Here is a 15987-nt window from a genome sequence, read left to right on the forward strand (position 1 = left end):
CTTAGTGTCCAGGTGGGAAGCGAGGGGTGGCCAGGGCTTTGCCAGCCACAGCCTATTGCTATGAAGGGCTATGCATGACCCTTCTTTTGATTTTGGCACTCATCTTGTATCCCAGAGAAAAAGAAATAATTTAAGCAAGGATAATTCTTGCCTTCATGCTGTGATTGTATGATTCAATGTAATGCTTTATTTTCACAGAGAAATGGAAAACTGAGCAACACTTTTGCACATATTAGCTAGCAAATTAGAAGTTAAGGCACATTTTTAGTTGAGGTAGTTTATGACAGTGGGAACACAAGCCTTTTATAGGCTTGGGCTCTGGGTTAACATGCCAGCCAGCTGGGAAATTCCTTCGGTGCCGGCTTCTCTGTTGGAACAGACGTAGAGCCAGGCCTGCCCTCATTGTGATAACCCAGTTTGTTACTGGACCCTTTGAACAAAACACTCAGCTCTTGGCCATCAAACAGCAATTTTGTATTTGCTTGTTCTAAAAGGGTTATCTTTTGTTTTTCAACAGTTTTATTTAGTCAATTTTCTGGCTGTGCTTGGACAATCTTATTTTCCAGTATTTTAATTTTGTTTTTCCGTTTTCTTCCTCCTAGGGCTACATAAGCTGTTATGTGTCCCTGCAGAGAGGCTTTATAAGCCTGTCAGTGTGTGGCAGCGGTATTTGTGTGTCTTCTCTTTTCTTGCTGAGGGGGATATTTTTTTTTCTTTGCTCTGGAAAGTATTCTGATTTCTGCTGAATGATTCAGTGAACCCTGCCTTATTAGAGGACCATAGTTCAAGCACAATTCAGAAAGATATTTAATCTCCTTAGCCCACAGAAGAATTTCTATCTGCATGATAAAGCAGCTGATTCGGACACGCGAGTCATGAACGCTTGAGTAATAGGTACTGCTCTGCACTAGTGTGGAGCATTGCCAAATTTCAGGAAGGCTTAGTTCTGAAATAATTTTATTTCATGCTCTTCAGCCCCCATGGAATCATGAATCCAGGTGGACAAATGCTTGCAGAATTTTATTTGCAACATATAAAATCGCCATTCCATAACTGTCAGCTCAGAGGTTAAAATAGCTGTAATTGTGTAAATAAATTTGCAAGATGGCTCTTTTTTCTTGTGATGTCTCATCTTCAATTTCAAGCATTCCATTTACTATTACACTGCAATATTACTAAAATGTGTGTTTAGCACTTCTGACTTAAATAGCTTTGACTTTCGTATTATTTTATTTTAAAAGAAATCATTAAGGGCATAAAGGGAAAGAATCCCTCCTCCTAATTTATGCAACTCCCTTTCTGGTACTGTGGCAGGCCTCTCCAAACAAGCGCTCCCATCTCCTAGGGAGTCAGTAGAGGGAGGTATCTTGGAGGTATCCAGAGGAAGATTTTAGTGTCTCGGCTTGGGCAGAAGGATCTTGGTCTGTGCAGATCCTACAGCACTGCTTATTCAACACACCTCACCTAATGGCTGACCATTTTGTGTTAAAGATTTGATGCAAAGAAGAAACAGGCTTCAATAAAGTCACTGGCAAATAAATCATTCCTTGTCATTAGCAGAAATAACACCTGGCACTACCTGAGGCGTCTGAAATCTGCAATAACAGGCATGGATAAGTCAAAAATGTTCCTAAAAAAATGGTATGAGGAATATGGAAGTTGAAAGCATTATATACAATTCAGAGTGATGGCAGAAGGTGACCTTGCTTCTGAGACGTATGATCATAATCCTAGAACTTTGTGAATAACGGCTTTTACTGGTAATTATTTAATTGAGTAATAAGAGCTAAAGTGCATGTGGAGCTTTGGAAAACAGAAAGTCCCTGCTCACTGTGCAAGAGGCAGGTGCAGATCAGCAAGGACGAGCAAAGAAACCTACTGCTGAGTGTTGGGAATGATGCCAGGCCCTCCTGCTTGGAGGCGATGAGGTTGCTTGAAGGACCTGGCTGGAGGCAACAGAACAGAGCTTGTTCCTGGAAGCAGCAGCTGGATGTGCAGACCTAATTTTAACTGGAAAAGCTTCTGGAGTTTCAGGCTCCCACAGCGCAGGCATTCACAGCCTAATTCCACGCTAAGAACTTCAAGTATGCTCATCAGCATCCTTGGGTAGTGGACCATGACCACATATGCTAACAAACCCCGGGCTGAATTTGGTCTGTTTGAACTCGCACTCTCTCATGTCAGGACCATCCATGGTACGTAACCTCCTGGAATAATTCATGTGTGCCACAAAATTAAAACATAGATACTCAAAGATATTTCATTAAAAAAAAGTAGTCTTTGCAGAGAAAAGCAAAATCAGCACTGTGCTGGGGGTGGCTTGAGATTTGGCCAATCATCTACATTTTATTTCACACATCCAAAATATTTCATGCCATTATTTGTTTTGAAATACTGATCTGTTTCATGATGGATAATTAATCCTCTTACATGTCTGTATGTATTTCATTATACTATTATACTTCCTTTCATAATATCTAAGCATAGGCTTTGCTGATATCCCTGGTGTCTCTCATCCTGCCCTTGAAGGTGTGGTAGAAGAGGAAAGAGAAGCATGTAGAGCATGACAGTAGGTCCCGTTTCTGGCTATTTTATCAGACAGGGTCTTGTCCCCACTTTTCATCTTTTTAACAGCTCTTTGTAAAGCCCAGAGAGCAAACACTGCTGTGTTAGCCTCCACACCTTAGATGATAGGTTTTGCGAATGAGTGGATGGAACATCAAAAATCAAGCGCCCTTTCTCAGTGGGATACCACAACATTTGGAAACTCCTGCTCCAGTTTCAGATAATTTATTCTGCAAACTAATCCCAACAGACAGTTTGTTTTGGATTAGGTCTTAAACCCGTGTTACTCTTATACTGTTTTGAAGATTACATCAGAAGGCTTTCTAAACCACTAATGGTCAGAGAAATTTATTAGTTTTAATAACTTATTGCTTGAAGAAAATGTATGTTACATATTGAGGTCCATTGTACTAGACAGAATAGGCAGAAGAGATGATAGAAAAAAATGTGTTCTTTCAGTTACCTAATAGCTTTTAGCTATATGTATTTCTTAAAGAGTAACAGACAGGTAGCCAGGCAAATAGGAAAGCTAAAACGAAAACTATGGCCTGGGAAGAACAATATGGCTATTACAGAACATAAACAGTTTGGGACTGGCACATCAGATGATTAACTCAGTTTTCATTCTGGAAGCATTAATTTGTAAAGGACAAACAGAATTGCTGCACGCTGAAGAGGTGCAAGATTTCTTGCCCTTATTTAGTTGGTGCTGTAATACATACTTTATCCATATATGAGAGCTTTTACCATCATACAGACTTCTCAAACATTTTTTTTTGTGCAATGGCATGATGAAACCATGTCTTTCTTTGGTTTATTTCTTTTTCCTGTCTGTTTGATGCCATTTCAATCACGTAGGCTTTATAAGGCACTCGTTGCTGCATTACCTGAAGGCTGACTGAATTCCCATGCTTTGTTTCTTATGAACAAGCTAAAATCTACTCAGGGAGTGCATGAACCTAAATGACTAGTATTTTTATTGCATTGCCGTCAGTCTGCATGAGAAACAGTGCCAGAATGTACTTTCCAGCCATATGTATATTTATGTGCTTCCAAAAGCAGTAGCAAAACTTATCAATAAAGACCTGTAAGTCTGAAGGGTAAAGACAAATGGGAGGGATGATGAGCAAGAACGAGAGGCATCTGAGCAATAGTTTTGACCATCATTCTCCAGGTTTAGCTGAAGCTGTGTAAGACATGAGTGTCCCATGCTCTTTGCCCCATCCATCTATTGTTGCTCAGCTCCCTGCGGTGGGACAACAGCGCTCGGTTCCTCAGTCACTGCAGGACATGCTCTGGCCTATCAGATCCTGCACGGCTTAAACCATGAACACCAGGGCTCTGAGATAACAGCAGCCAGGGCAGGACTGGCGAGTACCAGCAAAGAAAGAGGAGAATCGGGTACCCAGAAGCAGTTAACAAGGCTAACACTGACTGATGAGGTCTGGACACTGCTATTTGGGAGTCTTGATTCCTTACAGGATGAGTTGGGAGTTGGAGGTACCTGCAGATGGACAGAGCACTGAGTAGATGTCTAAGATCAGTTGGGTAGATACTCTCCAGAATAAAGCAACATTCGTCACTTCATCTCAGGTGTCACCAAATGGCCCTAGAGGGCAATTCTACACAGTGTCCGTCCTCCCCATAGATTTTCCTGTAAATAATGTGGTTGTGCTGACTGATCACCTGAGGACTGTCTTCCTTAGAACTCGAATGAAGACCATGATGGGTAAAAATACATTGTTTAGGATGACAGGGCCACAGGAGATCTATTGGATCAGCAGATCAAGTCCCTTGATTTGAAAGATCCTAAACAAAGGAGTTAAGATAACAGTTCTCAAGACAGATACTGAATCTTCAACATAAATTCGCCTCTACTCCTGGAAAGCTATTCCAGGTATTTGCTCTAAATTTTCATCTTTTTATAAGTACTAACCACAAAAACAATTTACTATGGTAAATTAAATTCTCACACCTTACTCTATGGGGGTTCCTTCACTACTATGTCATGATTTCCTACGGATAATCACAGCATTTAAGCATATACTGAATTAAATGAGTGGTACAGGATCAAGTTAGTTCAGGATCACTTGCTGCTGATTTACAAATCATTATGTAGGCATTAGCATTTCATTAATGTCATAGATTCTTTACCTTCCTTCCTTTTTTTTTCCCCCTTGAAACATCCACTCAGATTTGTTTTGTCTTTCAAACATGTCAATCGTAGAACATTTTTGATTTATACATGACATAAATCTCATTCTATAGCTCTCTCAATTATGTTCTTGGAAGACATCTATCCATATGAAACAATCATTTTAGTCTTGCCTCCTTCATGACCAGAATGTCCCTTCTTATGCTCTTAATAATAGTCATTTGGGTTGATCTTTGCTAGGGATAAGCAACACTGCATAGTAACATTACCTGAGACACTACAAGGCCAAGTGGCTAGAGGCACGTGTTCAGCAGAAAGCACAGTAAATGCAAGGCATAAGAGTGTGTCTGTTATTACTGCTGCTTCCCTGAATCATGGTATCGCCAACAGCCCCTGTCACAAATCAGAAGGCCATTAAGCCTACGGAAAAAAAAGAGCTGGCAACTGAAGTATTTAATCAAAAACAATCTATATCCATTTTTGCAATTTCTGCTGATATACCCTTTAAAATACACAAAGATATCTAGTGTTATAGACACTAAAAGTACTATTGGATTGGACATTTCATAACAAAAACGATATTCAGAACTATCCTCTTTTCTAAAAATCCAGATTGTTGTCAGAAATTAGTCATCTTCAATAGACCGCTTCTTTTCTTTCTCAGAGCTCTTGTGCTGTTTCTACAACTTGCATTTATTTCTGTCAATGACTTTTGTTTTTCCCATTTATTCTTCCCTATTTGCACTCTAATTTCTCATGTTCATGTATTAAGTCAGTCACTAATTTAGAAGTAGACTATGCTGATGATCTTGCAAACCTTGGGAACAGAATATGGACATTCTCTCTTCAATTTAGCCCTCATTTCAATGTTTAAGTAGAGACAAATGCAGTATCACATTTTGACAGTGTCTCAATACAGCTCCTACAGGTGTGTCCACATTAGCATTTTAGTTAGGATCAGGAGCGTGCTTTGAAAGCGAATGACCTGACTGTTCCACTTACTATGCTTTGGTTCTCAATGCAGGGCAGTCTTAGCGAGCACAAACTGGAGGGACTCCTTTTCCATGAAATCCAATCAAAGTATGTCCTCAAACCACTCTTAAATGTTCCATTTATGGGACAAAACTAGGTCTAGTCTGAAAACCCCCTCTCCAAGACAAACCCCAGGACATAATGCCCTCCCACAGATGTTTTGCTCTACAGGCCTATTCCTAGTGGGCTATACCATGCTGATGTAGACGTAAACCAAAGACAACTCTGTCTTAGACTTTTGATACTTATTTAATGACAAAGACTTTCTGAAGTCCAAGTATTCCCCACTGAGTAAGAAGAACAGAAACGGGTTACTTGATGTTCTAATATTTTGAGATTTTTCCATAATTATTTTAAAAGCATTTAAAATGCTTTCGTGTGTAGCGAGGGCAGCGCTCTAGGCATGCGAGCCCAGCGCATCTGACACGTGGAAGTGCTCGGCCTTCTCCGTGGCCGACAGCTACTGCCCTCCTCCTGCGCAGGCGGGCGCCGCTCGCACGTCCTTGCTCTCTCCATGAGCCCTAATTGCAGCAGCTGCTCCCAGTCCTGCTCTTACCCAGACGCGAGCAGGTCACTGACAGGGTTCCAGGCACAGATGAACACCTCTGATTCATGGCCCCGAAGGACTGTTGCTTTGTTAGGAGGAATTTCAACATCCCCGTCGATTTCCATTGGCTTTGAATGATTATCTGCAAGGAGATATATCAGAATATAAGTAGTCTGCAAGATGTTAGATCTGTGTTAAAAATAGCTGGCTACCCACAGGCTAAAGCTTAATGCAATGAACACATTACAAACAGCGTACTGCGTTGTGTCACTGACCACATTTGTCTGTTTTCCTCCCTGGGGTGATTCAAATTTATAATAGTTCTTCAAAATGTAGAACTTTCCAAAATATTCTTATAAATGCATGCAGCTTTTCTTCAAAAAATGGTTAACCTTTAATTCAGTAGGTTTTTTGAAGCTGACTTTATTAAAAATGACTTTTGGATTTATTAAAATAGGATATTACTGCATTTGAGAAAGCTTTCTGCAGTTCTTGTAAAAAAAAGTAACATACAGCACATCCAGTTTCTTGGAGGGTATCCAGGAGGTAAAATGTGGAGCTATTGGCAGATGAAGGATGTACTGAATAAGGGCCTCATTCCTTGAGCACTGCAGGAAAACAGTGAGTGATCACCTTACTCAAGGGCATCACGATATATGCAAAGGATCCCACTGATGCATAGATATACTTAACCTGCACGCTGCAATTTTGGTGTTTTTCTGCAGTCTAAGTAACTTTGTTCTCTACAAAGCTCTTGCAATCCCTTAAGGAAAAAGTAAAGCAAATTTAAAATGACGAATTTCTCTTGGGGGCAGCAATTCATTCCAATTTGCACCCCAAACAGTGTTTCCACTCCAGATTTCCACCGCTTCAGTATAAATCTTCATCATCTGCAGCTCCAGCTGCCCTGCCTGGCCGCACCACACGATGACCATCCCCTGTGACCCCTGTGACAAGGACAGGGAACACGGGTGCTGTGGAGGAAGCGCAGCCCGGGTCACCGACGCACGGCCGGCCGCGGGCACGGGGGCAGTTCATTATTTCTTGGCCTGCTCCTCGGCTCTGATCGATCAAAGTCCTTATTCTGGGTCAAGCCTTTCAGTTAGTCATTCTTTAGTCACATATGGAGATGCATAGGCTCACAAGTGACGTAATTACACTCTATTATTACTCCATGTTTATGGTATTTAAAATCAGTCTCCTGTCCCCACACTCAGGCTCTCCTGAGCCCACTGCCTGGTAAAAGAGAGTGTGGTACATGGCTGCCCCTGGAAGAAAGATCTCCAGATCTCCAGATCTCCAGATTTCAACCTTTGCTTTCTACCCTTTTTATGTTTAATTGCTTAAATAACACTTCTAATAGCATATTTTGTGGGGTACCTTATTAAGTATGGAGTCTTCTCTCTGTGCTCTAGTTTGCCACTAGTGCACACATAATTCACTGAGTGGCATTGTTTGAGTATTAAAATTAAGAAACAGGTAACAGTAGTTTCATAATTCACATTCCTCGATCAAAATATCTATACTTTATTTACACTTACTATCCATAACTTGTTGCAAAAAATTAAACATATTACAAATGTTGGTTGTCAAAACCTTTCCCTCTGCTAAATCCATATATAAATCATTGCCCTTGATAATTCCCTATGTGAGTAAATACCAAAATTAAAATTGCCAGGGTATATTAACGCCCAAGATTTAGCCTGACAGTAGCAACTGGGAACTCTTGAGATAATATTCTGCATGATGAGGGCAACGAAGAGCAAAACACTGTCAAAACCAACCAGAAGACAGGAGCCGACAACTCATCGTCTTCTGTTTCTCAGCACAACAAAAAAAAAAGAAAAAATCTGATTTTATATCACATTTTGATGAGAAAAACAGCAGCATGGTAATGACTATATGTTCATCTATGTCCTATTTACAGTGTGAGTTGGAAACAGTGAGCAAATTAAGAGGTAATATCTTGCAAGTACTTTAATCTGACAAACTTAAACGATGCTACTCTTACCAGATATGATCCTAGTGTCACCTGCCTGGCTCTAAAGGCAGAGCTGCTGTTCACTCTCGAGTAAAATCAAATGAAGGCTTGAAAACAGGTCCCAGAGTTATGAGGTGCTATGAGAGCAAGGCCATCCGATTCTTAGAAATTTTTCCTTTGCACATGGCCGGATGGAAGAACCTGAATACACACTTTAGTGTTATTAATTGCTGAAAAGGAAAAAACATCTTGCTATGAAAAAGAAACCTTGATCAGCTCATACCTGCGGTGGTGTATGGCAAGACTGAGTTGCCTTTGGGACTGATCAAACCCCTCCATGAGTATTTCCTATTATTTTCCAGTACTCATTTTGACACTACAATTCCAATTGTGCAGAGTAAGAGGGAGAGAAAAATGAAGAGTCTTTCAGAAACTGTTTGCAAATCTTCCTACTAGGAGTATTTTCTTCCTGTTTTCATCACTAGTTAAATAGTAACATTCATTTTTAGACTGTTACTCCTAAGCACAAAATTCAAAATGTCTAATTGATCAAATGGGGCAGTTCCTACTCCTGCAAAATGGCTTCAGGCTCTTTGCAGATTCACACAGACACTAGCAATATAAAAAAGATCTGGTAACTACCAGCAAAAAATTGCAGAAAAGCTACAGGACAAGATGACAGCCTTGTCCTGAACTCCTTTTTTTTTCTAAAAAAAATATTTTCAGATCAGAAGTTCTTCATTAAAATCCCATTTGTGCAAAAGATTCTTTCAAAAGAAGGCAGTTCTACTAAAGGGAACAAACTTTTATGGGTGAAAAACATAGTCAGCAGGCCACATATTAGGGGACCGCACTGAAATGTTAATACAAGCCGTTTTCTAAAGGCCAAGGACCTTCTGGTTAAAAATATACTATGTTCTTCTATTTGTTTCCTCAAACATATTAAAAACATAAAACTACTGGAAATTAAAAGTTGCATTCCTCCAAACTTTTATGATGAAGTTAAAAATAATAAAAAAATACTTTAAAATACCAGTGAGTGATTTAAACTATTTCCTTCTTTTTTACCACATAAGAAAAAGTTATTTTAAGATCTAAACTTGAGTTTTCTCAGGAATTCTTTTCCCTTTTCCCTTTCTTCTTTCCTTTCCTTTCCTTTCCTTTCCTTTCCTTTCCTTTCCTTTCCTTTCCTTTCCTTTCCTTTCCTTTCCTTTCCTTTCCTTTCCTTTCCTTTCCTTTCCTTTCCTTTCCTTTCCTTTCCTTTCCTTTCCTTTCCTTTCCTTTCCTTCTTTCCCTTTTCCTTTTCCTTTTCCTTAAATCTATGACCGACTCTTTATGACCGACTCTTTTTAGTTGCTCTTTATGACCACAGTTATAATAAAGGATCTGGACTTGGTTCTTTTTTGTTCAGAGTTTTATTTTTCTTATATCCATGCCAATCTTTGCAAATAAAATGAAACAAATTACACTAAATTAGAGTTGGGGAAAAAAAAAAAGTCTGGCTCTACTGCTAGTGATTTTTTTATTATGAAGTTTTAAGTTGACTCAAACCTGAAAACATTACCAGGAAACAGAAATGGAAGGTAGCAATTTTATTTTTATTTTTTTAAATCCATGTTTTAAATTGTTACTTCTGTTAGATTTCTTTTTTTTCTCCCTTTTTTTAGAAGAAATCACCCTTTCTATTACCTTATATTAATTATATTATATACAGCACATATAAAAATATATTCTATCTTATTATGTTGCATATAAAAATATATTCTAGCTTATTATGTTAAATACATTAACACTTTTCTTGAAAGGCTTACAGTAGCCCAGGAGAACTGCACATCTGAATAAACGCAAAGTAGGTAACTTTGGACACCTCCTTCTTGTCCGTTTGCTTTTTCCGACATTTTTGCGGGGGGCAGGCTGACATATGGGTGACTTCTTTATTACTAGGGAGTTACGGTTATGATTAAGGTCCAAGGCACCGCTCCAAGCCCCTCTGGCACAGGCCAGTCCTGTGGAACCTGACAACAGTGGAAACGACGGCTTGGGAAGATTCTCACACCTTTCCTATCGGCCTCCCTTTACCTCCAGTAGGTCTCCCAGCTTTCACCTTAGGCATCTTAAGTCCTATCCTAAACTTTTAACCTACCCTATCCTAAACTTTTTGTCCTAACCTGAATTTTTTTCAGACCTTTTTCCTTATTCTATCCTACACTACACAGACTCTGAACACAGTGACAAGGGAGAAGGTTGGGGCTGCGCGAGCAGCGAAAAAGAAGGGTAGGACTCTATTTAATTAACGTAACTATATTTTCTACTTTTACCAAAAAAAGAGAGAAATAAAAGTGTAAGAAAGGTAGTCAGACCCAGGCATAAGTTGCCAGCTAGATTTGGCAGAGTCCAGCGGTTCTAGTGGCTGCTGCTGAGCACGGAGGCAGGTCTCCCGGGGGCTGTTTCAGCAGCTCCGCTCAGCGGGCAGAATGCCAGGTGCTTTTTCCAAAGGTGCAAGGGGTAAATCTGAGAGAACAAGGTGTGGAGTGCGGAAACACAGCTGCAGTGATCCGCAAGGCTCTCCTCTTCTAAGTACAACAGCACGTGTGTTTCATCAGAGCAAGGGGAAGCAAGTCTGGAGGGAGCTGCACTAGTGATGATCTGCTCATCAGTTTTTTACCTTCAGAATTTAATTTTTGTGTTCATCCAGGAAGAGGTTCCCCCAAAGGTTTCACGAAGGAGCTGAAGTGAAGGCTCAGCAAAGAAAATGTCACAATCTATCTGGTACATTTAAAAATGTTTTCATATCTGTCTGTACACCTTTATATAAGAAATAAGTTTGGTGTCAAAGAAAGGAGTTTTGAATTAAAATTTTCAAGTAAAACTTAACATTTAGTGGTCTAGAAAGAAACAATATTTTGGAATATTTTAGAACTTTCTTACAATCATTTTCTTAAAATAAAAGTGTAATTTGAATCACTGCAGTTTTACTGGGGAAAACTATCCCGTCAAACTGGAGTTCTCTGAAGAAAAAAATGGCTTGAAAACATTTTTCTGGCTGGCTTGTATTGGAATCTGTCCAGATCAGAAAGATGGAGACTGATACAGCTATATCTACACTGCAGAACAAACACACTCCTTTGCATGACTTCAGCTCTGACCTGCTGTTTGCCTAAGCCAAAGTGCCACTCGAGCTTCCCACAAAACCTGCCAGGCATGTTCTTCTGGATTTTTTTGAAGGAAATCAGGGATTAAGTTCTCATTTCAGAGGGCAGCCAGTGCCCTAGCATGGTTTGCACATAGAAACCAGAACCATTAATCATATCTACTCCACATTGTCAACACAGCCATCAAGATTTAGTTACACAGGCTGGTATGTGCAGCCCTTGTTTTATATGCCTAACTATGTCTAGCTTAGTGTCTTAGTGTCTCTCTGTCATCAATAAACAGATGAATTCAGAGCTCCTGAGGACTCTGACTTTTCCCACAGACTAGGGAAGTCTAGGGAAGCTGGCATTCACTTAGATATTTACCGTGTTGATATGCTTAAGCAGGTACACTCAAATAAACCAGGTTAGGAATGCTGTCCTCTATGCTTTCAATACAAGCTGGCTGCATCTAAATTGTCTGCTGGGAATAGTTCCTGGCCTCTGTGTTGTGCTGACCTTACCTTACTGAGATGGCTGGCATGTGCAGGCCAAAGTATGGCAAGGACCATGCTAATAAGGCTCTGGGTATCACAGGATAGTGTTCAAATGCTTTGGGTATGTTTTATTTACCAATACATATATGGCTTGTAAACCAACCTCTTAGCCCATCTTTTTTCCAGTTTCTATTAATTTAATCATCAGTCTGGTGAAAATAATGAACTGTAGCTATAGTTTGTCCTAAACTTTATCAACTGTCTAAATTTTTTTTTCATTTGCCTAAAAGTACTTATAGAGCTGATAATATAGATGATGTCCAGGCAGCCTGGTCAAAGGAAACAGCACACGGCACCACTTCACGACACCAGCTTCGACTTGCAGTTTCAGAAGAAAGTAGTTTTGAAGCTTCTGCATTCTGAGAAGGCACCAGTAAAACAGAGCACTGGGACAGGAAACGCGATGTTCACTCAGCAGCCTTCCAAAAATGTGCCTCCCTCCAGGCATGATTCCCCTGCGTCCTGTCTCCCGAGGGCTGCCAGCTCCAAGGGCACTATTCAAACCCGTATCTACCCCAGTACCAGAACGCAGCTGCACGCGTGGGCTTACTTATTGCATGTGCCCCGTTCTCCTCTCCGTTCACAGTGGCTTCTCCGTTCTTTGGTGTGTTCTGCTGGGAAACGGCAGTCGTCGTCGCTCCCGCCATGGCCGCCGTGGTCGCTGCCGCCGCCGCCGCCGCTGCCGCGCTGGCTTGCTGCTGCTGAGCGAGCTTCTCTCTGAACGCCTGCTGCCGGGTCTGCACCACGTCGGGCATGACGGCGTCTATCAGAGACAGGGACTCTATTGGCCTGCCGTCAAACACTGTCCCATCCTGTGGGGAGAAGGAGCAGCGGTGAAACCGCACGTCCAGGCTCTGCGCGAGCGTGTGGAGCACAAGGAGGCTGCTCTGAAGAGGAGCTCAACCAGCCTGTGGGAAGATACTGCACCTTGACCTAACCTACGGGCCTGCACTTGGGTGCTCTCACACCAGCTCTCACAGCAGCTCTCACATCCACCACGGTGGCGTTCGTGGTCAACATAGAAATCTGTTCTGTGAACAGATAATTTATTTCATTTTTTGTAAGTAAGTCAGGTATGTAAGCTATTTAGAGATACAAAAGAAAATATGCTGTGAAAATCAAATCATCTGAATGATTGCAGAAAGTTTCTGTTTATTTTGTACTTTGAAATTATGAGTCATGGCTAAAACTGAGAAATAGACTTTGGTTGAACTGTTTTTCTTATTGCATGAGCAGTGACATTTGAATGGAAGTGGTGGATGAATAATGAACCTCAGACAAAACAGGATGTATGCACAAATTCAGTGGTTTGTGATATTGCGTTCACCAGTCCAGCATCACCAGTTGTAGCTCATTTCATAGCTATGCTATATTTTTCTCTTTTTTTTTTGTATTTTTCTTTGCAGTTTCATAGACAGGACTCACAATTAGAATTTTATTAATTAGGCTTCATGGTTAACAATCAATTGAATTAACCTTTAAGTGCTATAAGTACTATTTCTTCAGACTTCATACATACCCAGGCCAACAACTGCTGGATCTACTTAACTAAGCCTCACTTTAACTTTCCCATTATCTTAAATATGGGGTAAAGGTTTTGTAGTCTCAGGAAGATCATTTTTATGATTTCTTTCAAACTCCATTTATTTATTTGAAATAAACAAGACCCAGCAGTGGAAATTTAGCGTTTTAGGAGTATGAGTTGGAATATGGATAGATGAAGCGGCTGGGAAAGAGTACCACTTTTAATGGATGACAGTAACTAATAAAAGAAATAGTAAATTGGCTGACTAGCATGCTTCTGTTGAACTATTCATTGAATTATCCCTTACAATGAAAATGTTAAGATAATACATACTTGTTTCCTCATGGGGAAGATAAAAAGGGATAGAGTCTTTAGAAGAGACAAATATAGGCACTCTTCCCGCTCAACATTTTTAATGTAAATGTCTCTACACACATTTATTTGAATACTGGCTCAAGTCCTTGTTACACAGTGTGAAAAATGTTTGCCAATGAATTTTTGACATTTTAAATTTTTAACTGTAAGATTGCTCACTAGAACACTTCCCTGGCTGTCTTTCCATGGTTCATGAACAATTATTTCATTTCATAAACATGAGTTTGGAGACTTTCGGAATACACTTACATGACATGTGCATACAGAAGCATATATGTAGCCACTACTGGGGACTGGACTTCAAAACAAATGACTTGTTTTGCTCTAACATGCTTCTTAAGTATGTAACTGAGCAGAATCAAACCTCTATGAGAGCACCATAAATCTTAATGGTGCCAGCACACGTATTCCTAGATAATCTCCTGACTGAGGCCAACTCTGAATTCCGAAGTGGGATTCACAGGACTATATCCATATGACTCTCCTACAACCTGAACTTGTTGCTTATGCGTGGAAGTATCTAACTGCATAGATCCAATTTCAAGCATAGGGCAAAATGTTAAGTAGCAGCAAATTGAGACAGATTCCTAACAGTGGTTTGTTATTACAACTGCATCAAAGTGCAGCTTGGCATGAATGTCAAATGTCATTGTTCCAATTAAAAAATAACATATACACAACCCTTAAACATGATATAAGGTCTTAAAAAGAAATCTATACAGAATGTTATTGATAAAACCAAGTGAGTTTTCCAATCACATATTACAAGCGTATTTTTTTCTCTTTTTTTACATTCCTTTGTTCTCCCGTTTTTCACATACTACATTCAGCTATAGATGAAAAAGCAATAGACTTTTATGGATTATTATTTCTCTGACAATTACAAGCATCTATAGCAAATCTTTTACAATGCAGCACCTGCTTATCTGTCAGGCTTTGCTCCTCCTTGAAGCATCAGGCTTTTAGGGTCAGCAGGGCAAAACCACTGGCTTCTCCTATATACTCTGTTTCCGCAAGCAGTTCAGCATGAGAGCAGAGGCACTTTGCTGGCCATTTATGCAATCCATTTAGACAACTAGTGGCCTTCACCACCCCTTCACTGTGTACATGATGGGCTGGTGCCTGGTCTTTACATGGTCTGAGCAAAAGTCACTGAAATCAATAAGAATCTTTCCAATGACTTCTGCAGCCTTTGGATCAGCTCATCAGGGCTTGCATGCAATATTGGCTTCTAACAGAGACAAGGAGGGTTGAAGTTTTAACCCACATTGCAGCCTTTTCCTGTCGAATCCTGCTGCGACTGAACACAAGACTATAAACATACTAAGCACACATACATACACTTTTGTGCTTGCTGCAAGAACCTGTGCACTTGTGATTTGTTGACTTCATTAGCGGGAGCTTGACAAAATCCACTTAAGCCACGCAAAGAAGCTCTCAAACCCATGGCTGAAAACTCAAACATATGTATGTATGTATGTATCTATCTACAGAGCTTTTCAGCACTCTGCTGGGGATGGGGCAGAACAGGGACGGGGAACAAAAGTGACCTAAGCCAGCAGAGGCTCGGGAACGCCTGGTCTGTGGAGATGGGCTCCCCGAGTGACGCCGCGCGAGGCAGGCGCGCACTTACTTCGTTGATGCTGATCTCGGCCTCCACATACTGGAGCCCCTTCTGGAGGATGGAGATGAGTGCGGCAGGTGGCACTAGTGTTCCGTTGATGTTGGACTGGCTGATGTGGCTCTCGATACCGAACGTGAAGGCCGAGTGGGAGAAACCTGAAAGCAGGCAGAGGAAGCCATGACGCGAAAGTGAAACGCATCGGGCACACGCACCTCCGCAGCTCAAAAACAAGCCCGCTGCGAGACCTGCAAGACGCCGGGGTGTGAAGGGAGGAGAGCAGCCCAGCTACGGGGAACCCAGAAGGCGGAAGGGAGCCACGGCAGGGCCTCTCCGCTGCCGCAGCCCTCCTCCTCCCTGGGTACAGGCCACCCTAGGAAAGCCACACCATAGCGAGAATGCACCCCAAGGACTCCAAGCCCCCAAATGACTCAAATCTTCACTTTCTATCAGTGCTTTCTGGAGCTGCATGATGAAGTTCCCATCGTGTGAGCTGTG

The 15987-nt window shown here is 41.0% G+C and overlaps 1 protein-coding gene across 1 annotated transcript in view; it reads right to left on the reverse strand.

Annotated features, from left to right (window-relative positions):
- Window positions 1–15987, reverse strand: part of TBL1X (transducin beta like 1 X-linked) — a 133682-nt gene that overhangs the window by 19320 nt on the left and 98375 nt on the right. The window contains exons 4-6 of the mRNA XM_088520243.1: window positions 15502–15647; window positions 12519–12780; window positions 6309–6441 (exon numbers count right to left, since the gene is read on the reverse strand). Of these exons, the coding sequence (XP_088376369.1) occupies window positions 6309–6441; window positions 12519–12780; window positions 15502–15647 (541 nt within the window). The remainder of the gene's footprint in view (window positions 1–6308; window positions 6442–12518; window positions 12781–15501; window positions 15648–15987) is intronic.

Source organism: Tinamus guttatus, unplaced genomic scaffold (genome assembly GCF_059628265.1).
Source record: "Tinamus guttatus ecotype Peru unplaced genomic scaffold, ASM5962826v1 Tinamus_guttatus_pri_ptg000083l, whole genome shotgun sequence".
NCBI lineage: Eukaryota > Metazoa > Chordata > Aves > Tinamiformes > Tinamidae > Tinamus > Tinamus guttatus.